This window comes from Myzus persicae, unplaced genomic scaffold, assembly GCF_001856785.1.
Source record: "Myzus persicae strain clone G006 unplaced genomic scaffold, MPER_G0061.0, whole genome shotgun sequence".
NCBI classification, from domain to species: domain Eukaryota; kingdom Metazoa; phylum Arthropoda; class Insecta; order Hemiptera; family Aphididae; genus Myzus; species Myzus persicae.
In genome coordinates, this window is record NW_019100758.1 from 388361 (window position 1) to 415210 (window position 26850).

Here is a 26850-nt window from a genome sequence, read left to right on the forward strand (position 1 = left end):
AAATTCTTGAAATTATTATTATACTCCATGTATATTGTTTTTAATTTATCCTATATTTATATATTATAATAAATTTGAAGTTATTTTTATACTTTGGTATACATTAGCATATGATTTTATACCAAATTATAAAATAAACTATGTTTGCCCAATTTCATATTTCACAATTATTCTAATTTTATTGACGTCAAATCATTTTTAATAATCTCTTTTAAATAGTGATGGTCAATATATTATCTTTGCGCCAAATATTATTTCGTTATGTAAAAAATACCTACGATCCAAACACAAGCCGTTTCACCCTGAGAAGCTATTAGTTATTTTGAATACATTATATTGTAGAACCACTATATTATCATGTCTATCTAGTGTTTACTTTAGGCTATCACTCACAGTACCTACCCACAACTAGTTTTAAATTTTTTCCGTTTCTTCCTGCCATTGACTTTTTTATTTAACCAGTTTTATGAATTATTGCAAATTTTAGACTTATATTTTTGGCAGTTAATTGTTGTGCCACATTGCTATTTATTAATTGAGTCAATACCAAAATAAATAAAAAATAAAAATGTATTGTTTTAATTTTGATGTTGGTAACCACAGTAACGAAATGATAAGACAGTGGAAAGGACATGACGATGATACAAGCTATTCTATTCTTACCATGATATGTCCCTTTCTAGATTTTTTAAATCAAATATTGTGAGCATTGAGCATCACGCATTGGTATAAAATATATTAATATTTTTTAATTTTACATTCTACCAGTTAAGGGCTCACGGATTCTAGAAACTTGATAGAAACTTAAATATGTTTGTTTCACAATAAACGATAGTTAGTAAACACCTCAAGGTTATTGACACAAACAACAACATGGCGTTATTATAAGATATTATAATCAGAATATTGATTTACAATAGTAATTACCGAGAATAAGGTTATTCAAGGTTGTTCAACATAATAGAAATATTATAATAATATATTTTGCGAATCCAGAATAAACCGCATCAAATATACCAATTAATAGTAGTTAGTATGCTTCTCACGTATTGTGATTTATGGCAAAGAGTTTTGATTTGCATAATATATGAAAACAACAAACACACAAAAAACAAAAACAAAAACTACAAGATCAGTGGTAAAGAAATACACGTTTTTACTATTCAAACTTTGTTCTATAATTTTGAATATTACATTGACTAGGTAGGTACCACTGTTGTATTTATCTGTGAACATTTACTGAAACGAATTCACACAAATTCTGAAGGAAAATTATCATAATAATGTGTGGTTGTAGTTTGAACGGCACGCTACATGCCACTGAACACAATATTAACTGTGTCAAGATAAATGGCATTAAAATGACGTTAATTGTCAACAATAATAACTTTGGCCAATCTCTTTTTGAGACTAAAATATTATGAGGACGAATTTTAATACTACCCAGTAACTTTGAGTGTAAATTATATTTTTCTCATTGTTAGATTTGCTGTTGAGCGTTTAAATTGCAATCAAATTTCTTACAGTTTTAAAATAAATAAAAATAAAGTATAAAACTGCAGAAGTTTATAGTATACAGCTTAATATTCTTATACTGGAGATCGGTGGTCTTTAGATGGAAAATATTATCCGATTAGGTATTTACTATTAATCGCGTATTAGACGAATTAGTGTCACATAATGTTGTAGTCGTGTCCAGGGGTCAAAGTACAATAATCCCAATAGAGTGGTATCAGAAAAAACCTAACAAATTTACATTCCACATAAACCACTTATATTTTTCTACTCAAAAACGTAACAATTTCGATAATTCGTATCTGTTCAGTAAAAATGTAGTTTCTTGTGATTCTGGGGCCGAAACCCTTATATCCGCATTGTATTATCATCTCATCACGAGTTTAGGTTATTCCAATCCCCATAATGAATTACCAAAAACAGAAAACAATTTTCTCCGGTAGTGCATGCGATATAATATAGCGATCAGAATGCAAAGGATACTCACATAACAAGAATTGTAATATTTCGACTGCGTGTCGGAACAGTACGTCGGTGGTGGGTGGAAATGTATGCTGTCCATGCGTGCAGTCGCCCCTAGATAGGACGATCCGGACATGTCTACGTAAGCGTAGGTACCTGTGAAATAAAACAGAAACACGAAATATATTTTGAAGAAAAAAAAACCAAACGCAATTCGCGAATCACGAACACAGGATGTACGAAAAAAAAAGGTGGCTGTAAAAATATTATTGATATTGATTTTCATTTGACGTCCAAAGCGGGTAGTCATATATTATTACCAGTTCGGTTGCGGAAAGTATTATCCCATTTCGGGCCGGTAAATTTGTGTCGGTCGCCTTTGTACAGTTTCCACGTCAGAGACATTTCGCCAGACGCGTTCCGCCATCCGCAGAACCCAGACTCGAACGTACATCGAGCTTCGGTGGGTACGAGAACTGAAACGATAATATAGGTAAGTACGAGAATTAGCATAACAATATAACACAGAGTGGCCAGACGTCCCGTTTTTTTATGCGGTCAAGTATCGTATTTCAAAAGTCTGTCCTGGGTCTAGATAAACATATCATTCGGGGAGTTTTTAACAATATGCCCCATTTCATACTTGGTAAAAATATGCAAAACAAATAACAACTGCTGCCATGTTAGACGCCAAAGATGCATCAACTTCTACTACCAGCTGTTAAGCATATTAATATCATCATGCAAATACCCACTAAAAAAGGCCTTATTTATCTTAAACACTAGTCATATTATTCTTTAAAGATTTTTTCATTCATTAAACTATGACACAATATTATTTTAATAGAAATTAATGTTTTATTTTTTAAACATTAAAAAAATCGAGCAATTTTATGTTTTACATGAGTCCACCCTAATATAATAATATAGTATGTATAACTTACATAAAATGAACAAATTCATAGAGCGAATACCGTATTATTAAAGTCAAATTCTCAACGACTTCAAACTCAAAATCATTATCTTTAAACAAGTCGAAGTTAATGTTTTGAAGATCACACCAAGTTTAAAGACATGTTTAATTGTGTTGAAATGATGTGATGTGAAAATATATTATTACGCAATTTAATTAACCAAAGAGGTCATATATTATTATATGTGTGTGTTGTTTTGTTCCACACGAAAAATCAATGCCTTTTCGAGAAAATCGTCGAAAATGTCATCATATAATATATTGTTGTATCTCGAAAATGAGATCGTTATAGGCTACCAATATGTTTGCGAAGCCTAACAGTAATGTTGGACATATCAACCAACAACAATAGACGATTTCGAAGTGGCGCTCCGTTATCAAAATAATGGATGTTTTGTTCTTATTTTGTTAGTGTACAATCAGATCGTTTTGGAAGTTTGGAACACAACTCTCATTGTCCACAACAGTAAATAATGTCCACGGTCAATTAATGACTTCGGGCCATTATAACACAATGGGCGCCAAAAACTCTAGATAATAATAAAAATAATATTATGTCCTTCGTCCATAATTATTAACGTTAATTTCGTGGATCAAAACTTTTTTTGAAATTGTACGTGTTATACAAAGAGTCTTTGACGGTTACGCGCTCGAAGAACGAATCGGAATAAAAATACAAAATCAGACCTTCCATTTCTTTTTTCAATTCTGAATAGTTATATCGATATTACTAATAATAGTACCCGATGGATAATTCGAATGCTATTTTTCACCAGTCGTAGCAAATCCTTTTGAAATAAAAATAAAGACGGACAATGGCAGACAACGTCGGATGCCGAAAATATTATTTCGTTAAAAAATAATTCATTATTTCCATACGAACACTACAAAATAATAATATAATAGCCGAGTAATATATTATTACTCAACGGGATTCACGAAAAATGAACAAACACGATGGTGACAGATGAACGGTAGGGGGCGCAAACCACAGTTGTATTACATATTATTATAATACGTTGTTTGGTGGTTAAAAATAATAATTTTTCTCAAATTTCGTCGTTCGGGTAGCATGCAAAACTCAAAATATTAATTTACTTACACTAATTGCATAGCTAACATTCAAATCAGTTATGTGTTATACGCGTGACGAAAATATATAATTAGGTCATGATCAGCACGTGGCTAGTACCATAAGAGGTATGGTAAATATTTTATGAGTTTAAAATTTAAAAAAAAATTTCAATGTCGTCGTTCGGGTAACTTGCAAAACTAATGCTTTTAAAATAATTTACTTACACTAGTTGTTTATCTAAAATTTGAATCAGCTGGATAGGTACATGCTATATACGCGTGTCAAAAAAAATAATTTAAGAACATGATCGGCACGTGGCTTCTACTATAGAACTAGTGTAGTAAATATTTTATGATTTTGGAATTATAAATTGCATTTCACTAAAATATATACACAACAAATATTATTGAATTCTGTATATTGTTCGAGTTTACATTTAATAAAACTATAAGCAAGTATAAACACACTGCACATAATAATATCGAAGTACCTACATTATGAAGGTAATTAATGGCAGGATAGTTAATTAATTTATGGTATAGTAAAAACAAAAAAAAAACTTATACCACGGTGTAGTTAATTATGATACAACTAAGGAAGTATTGCCTAAGTACAAAAAAAAAAACATTTAATATTAAAGTACGCGTTTGTACTCTTTTTTGTTAAATTATAAACAGTAGGTAATGTGAAAAATGGACAGAGAATGCTAAGAAAAATACAAAGTGTAAATGACTAAAATCAAGTACCTAAAATAACACATATTTTATAACTAAAAGACAGCATCTAAGATACAGTTTAAATAGTTTCTCGTTGCATTTTGATTAGGAGCAATCTATAGGGATCAATGGAGCATTTGAAAACTGAAACTATAAATCATTAAATTAATCTGATAAAAAAACTACCTGAACAAATCAAAAATTAATATTTTTTTTAAGCTATCGCGTGACTTTGAAATTTGAGTGTTCGGTTAACAAAGTTCTTGAACTTACAAATTACACGTAATAATAAAGAAATTGTTGATTAGATTTTTTAATTAAAGTCTATATTATTATTAATAATAAAATATAGTTGAATAAGGTTAGATATGAGTGCCCTAATATATTCTACTACCATATTTAATTAGACCTTGAAGTTCTTAAAGTAAAATTATCTCAAAATATATTTAGAAGCACAAAGCATTTTTGACAGGTTTATATAATACGATTTAAATAACATTAGTCAACTATTAACAACAAATTATAAGTCGTGTTGATAAGACCTTGAACATATTGTATTATAATTCAGTTTGGAACTACGAGATCGTATTTATACTTAACAAGTTGTTGAAAACAAGGTCACGTATAATTTTAAGTTTTCCTGGATCTTAACTTGTAGTCTGACAAGTAAGCTCCAAAAAATTACCTCTAAATACAATATTCAATCAAGTTACCGGTCTTATATTATTAAAGTTATTTCACATTTCTGAAAATAGATTTTGAATACAAATCTGATCTTGAACGTTATTCAGAATGTTCGAAAATCATTCATATTTTATATTTTTTTTTAAATTTAACGATTTCCAATCCTGGTTTTAACTAAATGAAGTTAAAAATGAAGCACCTATTTAAAGAACGACGTAAGTCACAAAATATCGAAAATTTAAATATTGAGTAGAATGTGTTATCGAATAATAATAGACAGATCATGTGTGGAACATTTGCAAACAAAATATTTAATTTTACCACTGTAATAATAATCGGTATGAAAGAGAAATAACTATGTACCACTGGTAGCGTAAAACAGTTTTTTCTCGTTTTTTTAGAATTAACTTTTATGGACTTACGTCGAATCTCACATAGGTGGTTCAAATATAATACTTATATAATACTTATAAGAACATTTTCATTTTTAAATTCTACTTATTCGTGCTTAAATTATTTTCTGATTGTAATAATGGTCAATCCAGATACAAACACTAGTTGCAACTCTAATATTTTGATGATAAATACAATCATTTTTGAAAGAAAACTATATTATTTGTTTTACCTTAGGTAGGTGTATTTTTTGTCTCATTAGTATTCTGCACATTAAATCGTATACGGATAAAAATTGTTCATCAAACTTTATAGTCTTTTTTTTGGTAAATATATAAGTTGTACTATAATATTAAAAGTTTAAATTCTATTACATTATAAATGTTGCGCTAAGCTTTATTCGAGTATTTACCACATTATTAAATTAATGAAAACATATTTTCAAATGTGAGAACATTAAATTATACAATATGTTAATAAGCTTGGTGAAATGTACAACCTAGTTTCACTATAATAATTTAAAGGACTTCATATTTTGCTGGAGGTGTTAATAATTTACATGACTAATTTGGAGAACATTAATTAATTTGTTAATAATACATTTTGTTAGAACACATGCAGCACTATTGCTTAAAATTTCAATATGTGTACCTATATGTAGATAGAGTTAAAGGGTTATTATAAAATTATATAATTGAATTTGTGGCACAAGTGGCATTGAAATATTTTAAGCATATTAAATAAATGTATTATTTAAAACTTTTTAGATCGTTGAATGAAACCCGAGATTGAATTGAATCATTAATGATTATTGACGATTCTACGGATAACAATGTTATAATATGAGCATAAGTATTTTGTTTTTTTTGTCTAGAGCTTTGGATGTTTTTGAATTCACTGTAACCCCGAACACCTATAAAAACCCAAACAACAATCATGCAATTTGGAGGATACTATATTTTCGTGCTGTTCACTGATATGAAACATAATAGAAATCCACGTACCAAAATTAATTGCTAATAATTGTTGGCAAAAAAAGGTTATACTTACAGCAGTTTTCGGTTTCATCGGTTTCATCGGGACAATCTGGACTGATGTCACAGACATGATGATAAGGTATACATGTCATGTTATCAGAGCACAGAAAGTGTGAGTCTGTTGGACAACCGTTATCAGTTATGCCAGTAAAGTATTCTGAAAAATACAATTGTTCAGGTTATTAATATATAAAACAGAAACATGATATTTTTTTATGTTAGGCAAAATACATAAATAAGTAAGTTATATAGGATTATCACTTGTTTAAAAAAATAAATAAGTCGACATTTATGTCACCGTTATTTCATTTCATCATTGTTATTTCATTATCATGACATATACATCAAGTCTCTATATTTTTTTTTTTTTTTTAATCAATGATTTGTCAGATGTAGTTGGTGGGGTATATTTTAATCATGACTCACGAGTGAACTGCTCGCAATAACAGACAAACGTATTTGTTTTGTACCTAAATTATAAATAATATAATGGACTACGGACTACTAATTAGAACGCGACAAAAAAGAAAAGTTCAGTAAAATTCTAAAAATAAACGGTCAGTGAGCAGTAAGTAAAAGACGTTTTTTAAACAAATAAACTTTTCGGTTTCTTTTAATAAAACAGAACTCAGTATGAGGCACATGCATAAAATATCCCGGTCACTGTACAATTGAAAGACCAGAGATTACAAAAGGTGAATTTTCTGGTTTAAAAAAATGAATAGGCACCATATAAATGTTGAGCTATAAATTACATCTTAAATAAACCCTGGCAAAGTTAACAGTTGGGTACCTTGTATTTGTTTATAAAAATAAATAATATGATGTCCCTACACAAAGGTGTGAATCCTACTATTTAAAATGACGTTTTTCCCGAGTTATAAATACTATTTGTTTTGTTTTTTATTCCGCAGTGACTCGTAATAATTGCACGTTGCTGATGGTTTTTTTTAAAAACAAAATCTTTAATATTCATGGAATAAACTAAGTACAACAATGAACGTGTAAATGCCTCGGAAAGCTTTATAGAGTATTTTTGTGAATAATTCGTCAGCCACGATGTGTGATAAATTGAGAATTTTGGTTGTTTTTTTGTTTTGTATTACCTATTTTTTTTTATTTGATGAAACCGAAACGATTTAGTTATTTTGAAAACCTTGTATAATGCCACCAAGGTACAACTAAACCTTCATTTTCGGTCGAATGCAAATTAATGTACTCTACGGATGCGTGCAATTACGCTTGTAAACTATAATCGTACGTTCAACCCTCAACAGTAAAACAAATAATAATAACAACACCAATACTGGATAGGTAACATTAAGTGTCATTCAGGTACAAGCGTAGGTGTACCCTCACACAGAAGTCATGACGATGTTATAAAACAATGTTTAAACGGATAGTGATCGTAATTTATGAATTTACACAATATATTATGTAACAATATTATGGCAGTAAATCAAAATTGGTCGCGTCGTCCTGAAGTACGTATATGATGTATGGAAAAAGGATTTTACGTCGCCGACGAAATAATTTAATCGAATACGACAACGATTATTATTGCAGAGTTGAAACGGTTTATTTTCAAACGTGTTGTTTGAATATTTTAATCAAAATATACACAATACTAGGCATAATTCCGCGTGACATCCTGAATGAAACTTTTTTGACTTGGGTCTGTGTGAGACGGTTTAAATGTATATTTATATTTTTTTTTTTTTTTTGTTTCCCCCCATTAAGACCATTTTGTTGAATAAACACTTCTCCGTCTATCTTCAGCTGAGCCCTTCCAGTTTATTAGCTTTTGGGACTACTACTTTTATATATTATTCCACAAGATCATCTCATTTTGGAAGTGGCTAATAAGTGGCGTTTTTAATATCTGAATCCTACATTTTACGTTTAACGAGTTATATCCATTTATTGATACGTTTTGTATCGGTGAAATTAATTTACCATTTGACATTTTACTTATTCAAATGTGGTCTTAAAAAAAATGTTACCTATTATAATTTACACAATAAACTCAAAAATTTAACGAGTATATATTCAATACCTACTCACAGTTACGCACAAATAAAACAGATAACGAATATTAAATATTTTATAATATTGTATAATATTTGGTTATGACAAGATATTTTATCTTTCATTTACATAATTGTTTTATACAAATGGAATAAGGTAAAATATTTTACTTTATATTACATACTAATATTTAATTCATACATTTAATTTTAATATGTTTTTAATAATATACATAGTTTCTATAATTACCTGGTAAACAATCTTCTAGTCTAATGTCATCAATGGCGACATGTGACCCAGGCTTGATATTTATTTCAATAATAACTTGTCTTGTCTGTCGACCCAACAATATTTTCTTTTTCTCCCAAAATCTAAAAAATAACAGATTATAATCAAAGCCATGGAATTTATAGTTATTTAATTTAATTACAGTAATCGTCAATTCCTGAAAAAAAAAGATTAATTTCTGTGTTAAAAAATATATACTGATTAACTTATTAAAATAAAATATATGCAAGTAAACTCACAACAGCTAACAGATAATTCATATTTCGGGGTCTCAATCGTTTTGGTTGTGGGTTAAAGTTTTTTTTTTTTAAATCGTGAATTCTGCTTTAAAATAACTAATACCAATATTCATTTTAGAGATCTCCGATTATTATTTTTTGTTCAACTGTTTTTTAAGACTTCTGTAGTATCTATTATAAACAATTAGTAGATTTCTTGTTTATGAAATATTGGACCAATACCAATGTATTATTCTTTTGTCTTATGCTTTGAGGTTAAATAATTCTCATACTTTCATGTTATTAAATACAAATATTTTAGATGACTTATGTGTTTGTGAGCACCTAATCAAAGTGTAATATTATGAAAAGAATTATGTTTACAGAACATAAGTTATTGGAATAACATTTGTCTCATTTAAAGAATAAACATGTTTAAAAAAAATATAATACGGTTCCATGAATAATTAATGTTTAAGAAGACGTCTTGTCATAACTACATAGTTTTCTCCGTTCTACAAATGGATTAATTTGTAGAAAACTTTTTAGGAGTTTCAACTTCGCGTTGTTACCTTAAATAATATAGTGAATAGACCAACTATATTTATAGTACTTTAATTTTTAAGCGAGTTATGAGCATTTTTAATGTAAACTAGGTCATTCGCTATAATATATTTTAAACTAATATGGAACTAGAATTTATGAACTTAAAAATTGGTATGTTATACGTTAGTAAAAATAAGACAGCCATCATCATCTTAAGTAAAACAAAAATAAGAAAATCTTTCCACGAGAACTCGTTTTTTTCCTCGTGAATAATATAGAATATCGTACAAGTATAAACTTGTTCTCAACAAATTGATGTGAAGTATTTTTTTAAAAAATTAGTCAAAATTCCGGCTTTAAATGCTAATAAAAAAATATTGCGGCTATATATTGTCGATATTTTTTAATTTGTAAATGAACAACATGGCGTTTATAGGCAGTAAAGAATAGCACACGCATTTGTAAAATTAATACATTCATTGCAGAATCCAAAATTAATGTCGAACTGCAAAATTATTCATTTTTACAATATACACAAAAACAAATAGGTACAACAATAATCAATTATTAATACAATTATGTTCAGGGATATTATAAATAAATCTCGTGAAATTTTTACGTACATGGCGAGTGGCTCTGACATGAAATAATGTTCATACATGATATTTATCCGCATTAGTTATTATGATTGTATTTGTATATTCTACAAATACATTGTATCATTTGAAATCTTTAATAGGTGCTCATGATAAAATATAATCGCATTATCTGATTTATGAATTATTATGTAAACTTGAATTATAATATTATCATAGGTGAATTGTTTGTATTAGAATATAGTCCTCAGCAGTCTTTACAATATCTGCTTATTATTATCATTATTGTTATCATTATACTTATCCTTATCTCCTTCTCTTTATTAGACGGAAATTAGGCCAGGGCCTACATATTTTGTCGCCGATCGGTACTATGGTATATGTACCACACGCACAAACTCAGTACCAGGAAAAATCGCTCGTTCAAAGCAGGTATGAATATACAAGTGTACAATATTCACCTCGAATAGGATTTGCGAACAAGACTGTTTACTGTTACGTGCTTGACAGACCACATACACATGCTCATTTGTTGTTCATTTTACTATTGGTAGGTTTTCTGCCTGTATAATGTAGTTATGTTGATATTATTTGTTCAAATAGTTCGATCGTAAATGCAACTCTACCAATTATGATTATTTTGTAATAAATTAACACAATACGTTATATTTGTGCACAGGGTGACTCTATAAAATTAAAAGCTATTCATTGATAACCAACTGTACCGTTTTGGGTCAATTTTTTTTTTTTTGATATTCTCAATATTCCATATAAGTTTTTCTTTTTTTTTTTATTATTGAACTTAAGCCCGGCCACTAAGGCCATTAGCTGTTGCAGGGGTTATGAACTGTGTTGGGGTTAAGGTTGGTATGGTAGATTGTTTTTTTACGATTGTTACGGTTGTTACGGTAGGTAGCAAACACGTGTATGTGTGCCAATGTTTTTAACTACTTTGAACCCGGGTGGTCACTCATACAACACAATCCAGGATCTTCATTTCGGTATTTTAATGTTCTACACAATGTGGGCACACTACGCTCATCGATCCAATAGCAACAGGTGGATCTGCACTGTAATCGATTTTCGGATAAAAACGGAATTCACCTTGATCATTATCCATTGCAACATTTGTACGTTTTAGTGCTCGGTTATTCATATTCATTATTTCCCGATTTTTTTCGACTGACCAAAGATATCTCGTTTAATTCATTTCATCATTGTTTGAAGTTTTTCTTTCTTCTAGTGTACGCAGTTAAAGTGATTGAAATGACCAACGCCGTTCAATTTTAATGTTCTCTGTGTGTTGATCTGCAGTTTGATTAGATGAAAATATCGTTTGTTTTGCAGCATTGAGCGTATCATCTGTGACCTCGGTTGCTTACCTCATATGAGGGCTTATTGGAATCATAACTCGACTGAAATTATCTGTATCTGTAACTATTGACTCGAAAAAAAGAATACAGCAGTCAGCAAACATCATGAAATTGATCGAATCGCAGCTCCGGTAATAGAGTCCATAACCAGTCGGGTGACAGTGTAATCCTATTATCAAGTGGGTAAACGATATAGTGACCAAATATAAAAATTATTATAATATTCAATCATAACTACAATAGTATTATATGTACCAAAACTGGCTAACATTTATAAGTGAAAAATAATTTATAGAAAAATCCCATAGAAAAAAAGGACTTTCTTTGTCGTTAAACTTCTTATTACAAACATTTTCTAAAAAATAAATTAAATCGGTCCAGCCGAGTTCGATTGATGAGGTTACCAATGAACAGATTTTCATTTGTATTTACTCTCTGACGTGCGCCACGAAATATTAATAACAATAACAACTTTAATCATTGTAAAAAAGTTACAAATTGAAAAAAAAAATGTAGAAAATAAAGAATGCTTGTTGAAATTGTATCGTTAGCAATATACGTGCCATCAGTGCACACTTTTACCGAAATGTATCATTAATAATATTCTTATAGCTGGTTTATTTTACTATATTTCTATATAACGATATTATAATAAAATATCAGGGTCTTGAGAAATGATCAACATTCCAAAACTATTAACTGTTATGTATCACATAACAATATACAATATACAATATTAATACTCCGACCGGTCAAAATTTAATTTAGGTCATGGGTTGATGCGGAAAATTGATAAATATGTTTGACTTTAACACAATTTATTATGTTCAAAAGTTTTCAAATTAAAAACGTTAAATCATTAATTAGTATTTAAATATTTATCCACTGTTCATAATATTATGAAATTATATTAATCGTACATCATAAAATAATATATGAATAACGGTGGTACATAATATAGTTTATTATGAAAATTGATTTTTAGTGGAAGTGAAAACTGAATTCAAAATATTAAGCAATGTTAAGCAAGTAGCACCGGATCTTCGTGTTTAGAATATAAATGTGACAAGTGTCATATTTTGTTTTAATATTAAAACGTCGTGTAAAATACAAACGATGTTTACAAAAATGTCTTTTGTACTTCCAGGTTAGTGTGAATACTTTAATTCATACGCGATGCTCGTCCGGATTATTGCAACTACCACGACATCAGCATTTATTTTGTATTACGAACATTATCTTAAATTTCGCTCTACTACTGTATATTATTCTATTTTTAATGAGCATGATCACATGAAGTAAAAAAAAATGTTGTTTTGCAATGAAATTTAAAAGTATCACCTTGTACACTGACCATATTTACATAATATTGTTATAATCTTTTAATAAATGAATTGAGATTAGTAAGCCTCTGTGAGAATGAACACCTAACAACCACTTTTTGACTTAAGTAATTGTACTTTTTTTGATAAAGGTGGGAAAGTTAATGAAAATAATTAACTCATGTAAAGTTAAGCGAACACAATATTGTTAAGTTCGAAGTTAATAATTAGCTAACTAATAATAAATTTATCTCGCTAAGTTCAAAGTCAATTAATTAAAAAAAAAAAACATTGACTTTACTAAATTTAAAAAAAGTTGATTTACTTTTTTAATTTGTATGTGAATTACACAAATAATTATCATTTATATTAATGATATTATTTTATCAAGAAAAAGAACAGAGATAAAATATTACCTATTACTATCATTTCTGTATTTTATTTTTTATTTATTACCATACATTCTGTACCGTATTAATGTATAGAATGTATTAAACCAAAATTCCCAATGACATATTTCGTTTAAACTCAATGTTTTATTTTTAAACCAAACCGAAAAAAATCTCAGTTGTTTTAACCGTCAATTAAATTAATTAAGCTAAAAATAAATAAACTTTTTAGCTTTACTCGAACTTTCTAACTAGTTAACGCCTACCTTTGGGTATCGCGACAATCTAGACGAATTGTAACTAAAAAAAAATTAAAATACCAATAGTATCTGTACCTTAAATCTAATTATATGCAGGTTATTTTTATATAACCCGAGAGTAAATACCAGATAACATATTCTATTAAATCTAATTTTATATTATTGATATTTTCATAAAGCAGATTAATAATAATTCTTTCGTATTTTTTGTCGGGTGCAACTATCGAGCGACATAACAATATAATGTCTACAACAATGATGATTGCATAACGTTTAGGGGTTGTTTTACACTCACACGAGATAGTCGTTGCCTAACGTCATGTATTATTTTTATTTTAAATCAAACTGAAAAAAGCGCTCAGTTATTTCAATCGTCAATTAAACTAATTAAGCTTAAAAAAAATACTTTTCAGCTTTACTCAAAGTTTTTAACTACCTAGTTGCAGACGCCTACCTTTGGGAATCGCGATAGTCCAGATGACTTGTAACTAAAAAAAATTAATGCCTCTGAGCCTAAAATCCTATTTTATGCAGGTTGATAACCATCGAGCAACTGATAACATATTCTATTAAATCTAGTGTCATATTATTTACATTTGACCGATTAATAAAAATCCTTTCGTGTTTTTCGTCGGGTGCGCCACTGCAACTTGTGCGGCTTATAACAATATAATGTCTACAACAATGCGTCGAACCGCCAACGATGTGTTGATGATGGTTGCATAACGTTTAGGGGTGGTTTTACACTTACATGGGAGAGTTGTTTTCGACATTATCCTGAATTAATGACGTATAATTCTCGGTCTTTAGCATTATCGACACTTGACTGGGCACCGAGACGTTGGTGTGCATTTGAAATGACAGCGAACACCCGTTGTTGTCGAACACGCCGACGGTGTAGTACGGGCTCCTTATGTAGATATGTGGCGTGTCTTCGTGACCGTAAATGAATAGGAAATTCCCTGCGAACAAATAAAACATAGCGATTAAGAACATTGCAATAATTATGTAATTCCATAATTTTTCTGGTGAGACTTTTTTTTTTTGCCTCGGGCTGGTTAATACTCTATTTTTTTGAGGGAATACGAACGTTTCGAGAGTTTCTAGTTTAGAATGATGTAAAACTATCAAAATCATAAAACTTTCGGTTTACAGACATCTCAAAACGACATCGTAATAAATGTCTGAAAAAGCGTATTTACTATTTTTGACACGTTTTAGACCTACAAAGTCATAATATTTTCAATACCTTTTCAGTCTTATATTTTGGACATTGTCATAAACAATGTATCCTAACGAATTTCTTCTTATACTTATATAATAATCGGTGCTTTTACATAATGACGTTGAATTCTCAGACCTCTTTCATAAATAGCATCGGAAGATTCGGCCATACAATTGCATATAACGATCACATTCGCAGCACATTCAATCATTTTTCTGTTGATATTTTATTTTTATTATGATTAATTCCGTGCAACCAAATATCTTAACGACTCATAACAGTGGTTATTTCACCAAATTGTTAGTATTATTTATGACTAATTTAAATTTATAATTATTTTGATATAATTAAGTAATTCTTAATGAAGCTTGGTAGTAATTTTGAAAACATCAATTTTTTTTATGCCGAAAAACTAATTTGTGTAGTTGGAATCCAAACAACAAAATTATAATTTTAGGGAGTATCAAGTTTTGACGTATCATTGATTTTACGACCAACATAATGTTAACATTTGTGAGCAAAATCAGCTAGGGATCAAGTACCTACAATTCGGCAATTGCATAAGATTTTTTTTCCCCATATTTAGATGTGCTACTACATTTGTAGCGTATAAGCATTTTATTAAAAAATATTCAAATTTATTAGAAAAAATATATTGAGATGATCAATGGACCTCTGCCTGGTTTGAGTACGATCATAATATTATACTGCACTCCAAATTACTGTTTTGCCATCAAAAAAAGACAATGAAATAGGCGCATTCGCTTGCTCTCTAAAAAGACTAAATATACTGTGTTGTATGCGTTTTATTTCTTATAAAAATATATTTTTTTATGCGAATCAATTTCATATTATATGTATGACTCTATTCGAACATTTATATTTATTTTCTGTTGCTTTATATTAGTTTTTGTTACCTTAGGGGATTCGATACCGGAGGTTTTTTAGGAGTTAAAGATAGTCAATTTTCTAAGTATGTGCGTGCTTGTTGTATAAATGTGAACGTTGTAAGTGGTCATTAGTGTGACTGTGGTGTAAAAGAAATAGTTAAGCACTCACACAAGTACACGCACATGTCAATAACATAACAGGGATATGATATAATTATTATTAGTTTTGTTATAGTAGGTACCACAAATCGTGTGTTCGCTCGAATGAATCTGTATAAAAGTAAAAAAGTATAAAAGTAGGTATATAAGTAAGTATATAAGTAAGTATAAAATATAGATAATAATAATCAAAAAAGTATTCATTAATATTATTTTATTTACGACCATTGCGATACCGCTCAAACGTCTAAGATATCGTTGGGATTACATTTCGAAATTTTGAGAATATTTGTAAGCTTATATGCTATTTTCATGCAAAGATAAAGTTCGTTTAAGTACCAATAAGTAATGGCATACAATTATAATTGGCACATATACCATTCCCAATATGGCTTATTTACTCTGCACCTTTGTGACGGTAACTCTTATCATATTATAACTTAAGTTATACGTTTTAATCGTACGATTTTATTGCCAAGGATGGCCTACATTGATATGAAATAATATCAATCGTATTAATGCAGTAGGTAAAAATTATTGTTTGTTCTATATTCATCTCATTAGTGGGTGATGCACAATCTGTACACATATTTTGTAATGATTTACGAGAAGTTGAGGGAATACACAAATACCTATATAATATTGCATAATTACAAGAAATGAGTATATATAGGTACACTTATAATTACCTAAGTACCTAACAGTTATCATATTTAAATCACATTGATAAAATATGTAAGTTTAAATTTTTAAATTTAAATAACTCTATTGTTTTTTGAAAATCAAACCAATTATTAGAGGTATAATTGACTAATGCAATTAGATTTTGAATGCATCTTAAACAATTTACTAGTTTTCGTTAATTGTATAATCATATTCTTATATGGTATCCTAAAATCTAATCTATTATATTACACAACCATAATTAAAACAACAACACTAAAACTTTGAAATGGTAATCAACATATTAATTTTATTATTTAAAACTAAAAAATCTGACAAGCATAATATTTTAATGTACATTGTTGAGCTTATTTATCTGGTTTTTTTTTTGTGTAGAATATTATTAAATATTGTTTCTATATCGTCATGTGAAGTGAGTTTGGTTTAAATACGTTTAAGCATTTCATATTTTATAAAACTTATTGTTGCAGCGTTATAACTATGGTTTTGTTTGTAAACTACGTGACTTAAATCCTAGTAGTTTAAACCTAGTGTGAGTGATATTTTGTGTAGGTAACCATTGCAAATGGGCTAATAATTATTTAAAACTCACTAAAACAGGATGATCAATTGAATGAAGCCCATTAAACGGAGCCATGGAGATTATGTCATACCTAATGGTTTTTATTCAGGTAAAAGTGATTGATTCACATTTTTGAAGTACGATGGTTTTAGAGAAAAAAAATTTTTTTTGAGATTCATAATGTTCTGATTGAAGATGTGAGCGAGCGTAGTAATTTTTACATTTTAGAAAATGGTAATTGTATGTAAATTGTTTTTTCTATATCGACGAAGCTGCATTATTATTAACAATAGTTGAATTTAAAATTATGTTGGGCTTATTTGCATTAAATTTAAAATGTCATCACTGCTTTCAAAAGTAACAAAATTATTACAATTTCGGCTTTGGCTCTTTGAATCTATTATAGACTGGCTACCTATAGAGTATGTACAGTAAATTGGTTGTATAAAACATGCTACATTAATTTTGGTAGTCTGGTAAATTTTTCGTCGAATGAAAAATGTGATAAAATGTACCTAATACCTACTAATACAAATATTTTAAAACGAGAAATACATAAATAATAAATATACTAACACTAAATATATATGGTGTAGTACCTAATACATTATTGCAAATCATTAAAAATATATGTGCATTATGTAAAAATAATAATTTGTCATAAATGTTCATAAAAATTATTCTGAATGAAGAAAATAAGAATAATGTCCATAAGTATCTTATATCTATTCCTGATATATGTTCATAAAATATTCTTCTATTAAATGATTTTCATAATATAGTTATTCTCTCAGCTGTGTTATTATGATTCTTCCACTTTTTAAGAATTTCTGATCCAGTACGACATTGAATAATTTTTAGACGATTGAACTTTTATTTTACTTGGAATGACTCTTATAAATTTCAAAATAATTGAGTGAGTGAATAAAGTTTAAAATCAACGAAAATTAATTATGTCATCTATTGTGTTGTCATCAGTTGCTTATTAATTGGCTATCACAATATTATCCTATATTATAATATGTATTACCTACCTAGATTATGAACATCATTTTTTTTTTATCTTGAGCCCGGCAACTGTGGCCATAAGATTAATATGGAGACAGTTGGTTCGGAACACGCATATGTGTAGTGAGGATTTGACACTAAAACCTTGGTGATCACCCATCCGGAAACTATAGTGAAACCGGCTGATCCTTGCACACAGAACACTTTTTGTGACTGTGGGCAACCACCGCTCTTCACCAACCAAAGACAGACACATTTTTCTATGATATCTTTTATTTCATATAGGTATTTAAAATATCTTAAATACCATTGCACACTGCCGTTCCGCATTGATATTATTGTGTCAATGATAGTTGCACATTTGTAAAGGTAGGAAATGTCGTTTAACATATTGTCGTTAAGTCCGTATTCACGTATTTTGACGAAAATATTCCCGTTGTTCGATAGATTACCGCAATATAGGTCTGCATATTAATGATTTTTGTACATTAATAGCAAGTAAAGAATACAGTGCAGAATATTATTCCTACATGTAGTTCTTGTACCAGTATTCGAGTCTCGTGAAAAAAAGGTACTTATGGACCTAAAGTATTATACGACAAATTTATGCTATTACTGTAATATGGCCGATGATGCGATTGTGATCTGGCGAACATTTTTTTCACAAGTAAGTTAACATATCGTATAACATAATAGAGACTAGTGCTGTTCAAATATATTTTGCCATGAGTTTCCTAAAACTGTGACAAGAATATTGTTTAGTTAAAATATTTTGATGCCAACAAAATCATACGAGTGTTAAGGTACAGTTAAATATATAGAAAGAGGATTTCCGAAGCGGCGGGCAGCGATCAGATTATAATATTTTACTCGAGGTCAGCTAGATTTTTTTTTAATATGCTTTCAATGTATTAATTATTTTGTAGCTATAATTATGGATTATGACCAAAAACATATTCGTGTACCAATTCTGTGAAACTGTCATTATAAAAATACTATACGTGGAAACAAAATCGATATCAAAATTTTAGATTATGAGAGTGCATATAAATATTTAATTATTAATTATTATCTCGTTATTTCCTTAAAATAAACTGATAAAAATAATATATATAGGTTGTATAAATTTATTGCTCATATTTTCACTCTTGGTAATTTCAGATTTTAAATTGATACCACAGATCGTTGAGAACGTCATTTTGATTAAATTAGAGCATAACATTCAAAACAAAAAAATAAAATTGTGATTGAATTGTTAATACGAATAAACAAGTTATTATTAATTTAAGTAATGAACAAAATGGACATTTTAACGAAGAGTTTTTAATTAAAATTATTAGGAATCGTGACAAAAATGGAAAAATTAAAAATACCGTAAAAATTTGATCTTCTTTGAAAAATGTATTATGGATAATGGATATAATACGGATTCCATTTATAAATTAATATTTTACAAAAAAAAGTGGCTATATATTAAGCCAGCGAATTGTATTGAAATTATTTGTTTATGAAATTAATCAACGGTACTAATACGAGAGACTGACTACACCTCAAATGGCCTACTAATTGGATTATCCAGAAATGTACTATCGCTAGTATATGATGTAAAATTAATTAAAATCCTTTCTTATAAGGATAGCTTTTTAAATGACTCGATTATAATTATTAAATTATTATTCATTAGTAATTATTACTGAACGTCTTAAATCGAAATTCATATTATTATTAACCATGCGTTTTATTGTCATATTTTAATAATAATAACAGACAGTTAAAAATATATTAATATCTTCCCCTTACTTATGATGTAGTTTAAAAATACTAGTAATCAAATTGATTTGTATAAGCTTCTTTCATATTACTCGTTGTATCAGTTTAAATAAATAAAAAATAATAATCGCAATTAAATTTTATATTATTTGATCTTACTGCATATTATTGGAGTTTTATTGATTACAACCATCAGTAGGAATATTATTGAACAAAATGCCTATCTCGTTAGTTCTGGTCTCCGAAATCACGATTACAACATGTTTGACACTAATTCTCCACCCGTAGCCTATTAATTGGAAAGTATTAATTGAACCATTGATGTGTCGTATGTACCACTTACAAAATCGTTTACATACAATTTATGCCATATAATTATATCATTATATAATTTTTTCTTTTTTTTTAATTAAAAAAATAACCCTCGGCAGGAAACTTGGCCATTGGGATAAGATACATTTTTTTTTACAAATATGTATTACATAATAATAAAAGGTTTAATAATGTCAAATGTCTAGACTAAATTATATGAGCTTCAATTTTAAGGTTGTGTTGTTCAGATGGTTAAATAAGTTTGTCCAATCCTGTCTCCTGGAGGAACACGAATTATATAATTGTGTAGCAATAAATTGATACAATTTTAGACATAAGTATTTTTAGATAAATATTAATTTATTGAGTATCTATAATACCAACAACTGTTTAATAATATTATGACGTGTCCTTTATGGTTTTCAATTTTATTTCAGTGACCAGCATTAGAACATCCCCACGTTTATAGTTCAGTTATAAATTGATCTGTAACAATAATCCCGGATCAAAAAAAATTATATTTTATGTAGTAATTTTGAAACGAGAGAGTGTAAATATAATAATACAACAACGTTGAAAGAACCGATAGCTGCAAGCACGTATACAGGGTTTTATTTATTTGTTTTTTTTTTTTTATTACTTTTATTTATCGGAAGAGAGGATTTCGTATGTTTGAATATTCCTTAATCGTTTAGTTAGATGTAATAATAATACTCAATATCTATCGTAACCAAGGTAAAATACATGTACCTGATATAATATATTAGTAAAGTAAAGGCCGAATATTGTAACTATCTTAACGACTATTATAATCCTCATCAATACTATCTCACTACACATAAAAGCGTATTTATTAATTATTCTTTATTTCTGTACTTACAAAAGTATACAAATACTATTCGTTGAAATGAATAAAACATGATGTATTGAAAATGTATTAAAATACATTAATTTTTTCTATGACTCTAAAAAATATGATCCGTTTTTAGTGGGAGTGGTGGTAAAAAACAAGAAAGTACACTTACTTTAGAACACAATTCATAAAACTCAATATTGTGTGTAGTAGGCAATTAACCATCTTTGTTCATTGTAAAAATTGAAAATATGCTTACATATTAAATAGGGGATATTGTATGTGAATGTGTATTATGCATGTTTAATTTAATAATATTCAATGCGAAAACAAAAAACTGAAAAATAAGACAAATTCAACAGGAACAATGGATAGTTATTATAGTATGTTAATATTTATATAATATATAAATTCAATAAAAAAACAATTATTTTTATCACAGAATAAATTGTTGAAAGCTTGGGGAATGATGTACCTATATAATTTAATAGGTACTATAAGTTGGTTGTAAATTAATAGTGATCAAAACATCAGAATTAGTCAACCAAATAAATAAATAAAGTATACAAACAATTTAAATAATATATATTATTTGTTCGTAATACATATTGTTCACTTCATGTTTGATAGAACCTATTCTTGTTTCATTAGGCTCCAGAGTGAACAGTTATTATAAAATACTGAGCACCAAATAACGTTACTAACTTCGACTTGTGTACGAATTTACGAAAATCGTAAATCATAGGAGTATATAACTTATAATTGAGTTGCATTATTCGAACGAGTACATACCTAATAGTGAAAGTGACTTAAATATAATATATAAAATCACTTGACGAGAATAATTCAGCAGAACGGCCGACAAATATTAAAAGAAACCGTCCTGAAATGAGAGGTAAGCGTGTATAATAGGTACATAGGCTAAGCACTATAAATTGAAAAGAATAGCTGGATCTATGTTCATTTTGGATTATGTTTGTCTTGTTTTAGTTTTATTTATTGTCATCGTTTTGAGACAAGCAATATTTACACACGACTATTATTCGAATACAGTTATGATGTTTAATCCATTAACGTATATTACTCAAAAGAGTTGGTGATTAAATTACCTTACAATATTTGGTTGAATGTCCTACAAGTCCATTGTTGTATAATCATAGAAACATATTATGTTTGATACTTTATTTGGTATTAATACATTAATATGAAATGAAAAGCTTACCTATTATTTTCAAAAATATAAAAAAAAAATACTTCTATCCAAACTATAACCGAATTAGGCAACTTAGGAAACGCTTTCTTCTGTACTTATAGCTTATTTCGTCCTATTTCCTGTACCACAGTAAATATATTTATTTTTTATGCTTTCAATAAATCTAATTTGATAACACGGCGCTTTAGATAGGCAATTTAGGGTCGTATTTTTTTTCATTTTTTCAATGCAGCGATAGTAATGACTAATGATATAGTTTTTTCTTGAATAAAAATAATCAAAAAGTTATAGCTAACTTTTATTCTTTTGTGCTGATAATATTATGGTTATGATTTTTATTTAAGTTTAAGTAAACCCTAATTGCTTAATATCATTACATAGTTAATCATAAACGTATTATTAGTTGATGTCAATGCAAATTTACCTGTAGGCTAATGACCTAGTTGTTGAAGCCTTTATACTTAATAATACAAAAATATTATACGTTTTGTGTGATCTAAGTAACTGGCTTATGTCTCGTAAAATCGTTTGAAACTCGAACTTTATCAGCCTAATATTATATTTTATTCGTTGAATGCCAATAGTCCTACAACATATGTAATTTTTAATTTAACCTGGAAACTGTGTGATACAAAACGTACTTGTTTTGACTGCGCACTTTGATACAGTTAAAAAATTCAAAATGTTTCGTAAAGAAGCTCTATAGATTGAAAATTGTTATCATCGTTTGTACATTTAATGAATCGTTTTACGGTTTGCGCTACGTTATTCCTTTAGTAATAAGTATTTGTTAACCTTGCAGGCCATAGCTCTGGAGACAGTTTTTTTTTTATGTACGTTTTTATTTGTCGTGTTTAAACTCAAAACACCGAGTATGTAAATCTGTATTTCGTGTCCTTGAGCGCAGAAACGTTAGAGAAACTGCTGACTGTTCAGCTATAAGATTTTTAAAATGTAATGTAATATATTTTGTAAAATAAAGTTTGGCCCCGATTGCAGGGTTCGCCTATATAGTTTTGGGTCATCTTATTCGTAGAACGCAGACTATGATATTCATTCACGTATGGGTAGGTAATAACCGCTATCGGTATTATACCACACATTTCTACGGATACTATGAAATCAATCTGTTAGATGCTTTGAACCCATCAAAACTACATATATCAATACACAGGAAATTCAACAACCGCACAATTAAAGTGATGACACAGTTCATAGGTACGCCCTTTTCTATTGAACGAAATATATTTTCTCCGTGTATCTTGACAGAAAAAATAATAAATAAAAACGGTACACACTACTTGTGCACTGATTCGCCTCCGACGAAATAAAATAAAACAATAACGTATTACATTTACAACGATTAATCCGAATACGCTTTGAACACAACAACTGTTCACAAATAGTAAAACCAGACATTTTTAAATAATTATGTTTATAAGTCAAATTTTTACTAAAATACTATACATCTACCACGTTTACAAGTTATATTAATATGTATTTACCATTATTTTACCATAGGTTCATATCCCTAAATGAGTGATGAGTAAAAGTTATTATCAAGGCTATTAACTAGATACAAACACGATTATAAAGAATTACAATTTTTGTAAATTCGCGAAAACAAAGTAATAACTAATAAGTATACATAATAATTAAATTGAAAATACCAAATATATGGCAAAGATAGATTTTATTAGAAATATTAATATTCGGACATTACTAATATTATTTAATAATATTAAACCAGGACATAATATTGTTACTTTTATGTAAAATCCTTTACTTTGTCAGTTCCACAAAATTAGGGTTATTTGTCGAACCACACACTAAGAAGCATGGAAAGTAAAAATAAAAATAAAAAAAACATCTCTCAATAATAATGAAAAATCAATTACTTAGACAACTATGTAATATCATATGAAACACTACCTACACTATTATCCTTCTAGAAAAAATACATACGCGTTATCTCAGCTTCGGCTATCAGTTTCCTTATAGAATTTCATTATTAAAATGTCTAGATTGTTTTTAAACTATCACTCTATTCATTTCTATATACATATATTATTCATGTATTCCATTAGTCCTGTTAGTGTTAACTACATGTTCTTATTGAATTACATCTCTTTTTAAACTATTTTTTTTTATTGACCCAAGTTACCGCCGTTTATTATACATGTTACATATGTATAAAGAGACAAATTACCTTTAATTCTTTCATATAATTTAAACTAACAATCTCTAAGGTCTAATAATAATTAATGTGTAAACATCTCGATGTAAAAATAAAAAATAAACGCATTGTGGTTGTGGTACATTTGAATAAGTAAATAATGCACCTAGAACTTCTCAAAAATAATAAGTATTTTTTTCTTTCATATATTTATAGTATCTAATAATTTGTAGAATTCAGGTCATGATATTTTATTAAGCCGTTTAAATCTTTATTTCACTTTGATTCTATAGTTACTTTAAATGGTATAATAACAAATACTAACTTAAAAACGTGGCGATATTAATACATTATAATCGACCTAGTCTAGTTTAAGCACCTGAGACGGTGTTGTTTATTTTTCTTTTAAACTAATGCTTCTTTGTTCTGATCACAGTTTAAAATTTAAAAAATATATGGCATTGTTGTTTTGGGCAAAAATGTTTTAAAACTATAATATAATAACTTGTAGTATACAATGCCACGAAGGTATGAAGGTAACCGATGATATGTTGATAGGAAGATAATTTTTTTTAATTTCTCACCTAAGGTATACAGCTAGTTCACTATGAAAACGAACATTAGCAAAGTTTATTTATAAGCAAAATGAAACTTTAATAAAAATCAAATCAAATGTATTGCAAACATAACAAATAAAACAGTAGCCTTTGAATTAGAACATTGGATAACAGCCTTACAAGTTTAATTATAGCTGTGGTGTACTTATTTTGGGGTAATGATCGTAAAATAAGGAAAGTAGAGAAAAAATAACATGGAGAATATTGAAAGTAATATTTTTGTGTTTGTCAAGAGAAAAAAAATGACCACAACGCGCATTGATGTGGAAAAAAGGAACGCAAAGAGGTTCATGTTATGTAAAAGTTTATCAGCAATGTGCAATACAGTGAAAAATCCCACTCGTCTTTGGCGATTCTTTTGAAAAACGACTTCGAAATTTTAAGCAAAGACAGTGATTAAATAGTTCAGTATATTTTTAATGCTGTTGTACAATGATGTAGAAATAAAGTTATTTAGAAAATAAATAATATAAAGTGTAATATTTTTAATCAAAACATCGTATTATTATATTTAGAAAGTCACGATGGTGGCGACGATGTTTTATGAACAACTTTAAATTCATAAGAAATGTTTAAAATAAAAATAAAATAGGTGGGTATGAAAATGTATAAGCTTTAATAAAATACGACAATTCATTGTTCTCTTCGTACTTTTAAAATATTTTGAATCTTATTGCGTTTTTAAATAAATCAAAAAATAAGCAATTAGCACAATATTGAAGTTTTAAAATAACTTAAGAATGGAGTACTTGCATTGTACATAAGTATGGCTTAATACTAAATATACCTGTAATAAGCTGCTAATAAGTTTTTATAAATATTTTTTTTAACAATTTAAAATCACTTTTTACAATTTTACTTAGATCATCATGAATGAGCTTAAGCTCAGTAAATTGTATGGGTTATGATCAACTTAATTATATTACATCTGAATTTCGCATACTGCCTTTAAGAAAAGTTAAATATTTATGAATGATAAATCGGTAAGATGCATTTATGCGTATTTAGGTATTTATGTGAATAAGATGTAACAACGGTATGATATAATACGAGTATTATTACAAAATCTGTATTCACTAACGTTTTTTTTTTTTTTTATGTTATGTTATTTAATGTGTTTATCTAGTAGGTACTTTTGGCGCATAAACATCAGACTTTTTTCTAAAAAGAAAAATAATATCCACCAACGGTATCTGAAAGTATTTTAAAAGAATAATAGAAGTCCCGAGTCCAGCAATGCAACATTGCCTTATTTATGTCATACAACATTGCATTCATGAATTCATTGGGGTAAATAACTCTGAGAATAGAAAACTAGAAGGAAATAAGGGTACAGCGTACATTCGTCTTAGAATTTATTATTATTTTATATTATTAACATTAAAAACGCTGTCACGAATATGCGAGACGATAAGTATCGATATAAAAGTTTTCTAAAAGCGTTTCGCGATTTCATGGGGTCAGTATAATATTACATTAGTTACGGACTTGAACATATTAAGTTCA

The 26850-nt window shown here is 28.4% G+C and overlaps 1 protein-coding gene across 1 annotated transcript in view; it reads right to left on the minus strand.

Annotated features, from left to right (window-relative positions):
* The window catches only part of LOC111042823 (leukocyte tyrosine kinase receptor-like), a 319549-nt gene that overhangs the window by 65746 nt on the left and 226953 nt on the right, over positions 1-26850 (minus strand). Inside the window, exons 2-6 of the mRNA XM_022327519.1 lie at positions 14627-14837; positions 9133-9254; positions 6869-7012; positions 2298-2453; positions 2003-2133 (exon numbers count right to left, since the gene is read on the minus strand). Coding sequence (XP_022183211.1) covers positions 2003-2133; positions 2298-2453; positions 6869-7012; positions 9133-9254; positions 14627-14727 — 654 coding nt within the window. The 5' untranslated portion in view covers positions 14728-14837. The remainder of the gene's footprint in view (positions 1-2002; positions 2134-2297; positions 2454-6868; positions 7013-9132; positions 9255-14626; positions 14838-26850) is intronic.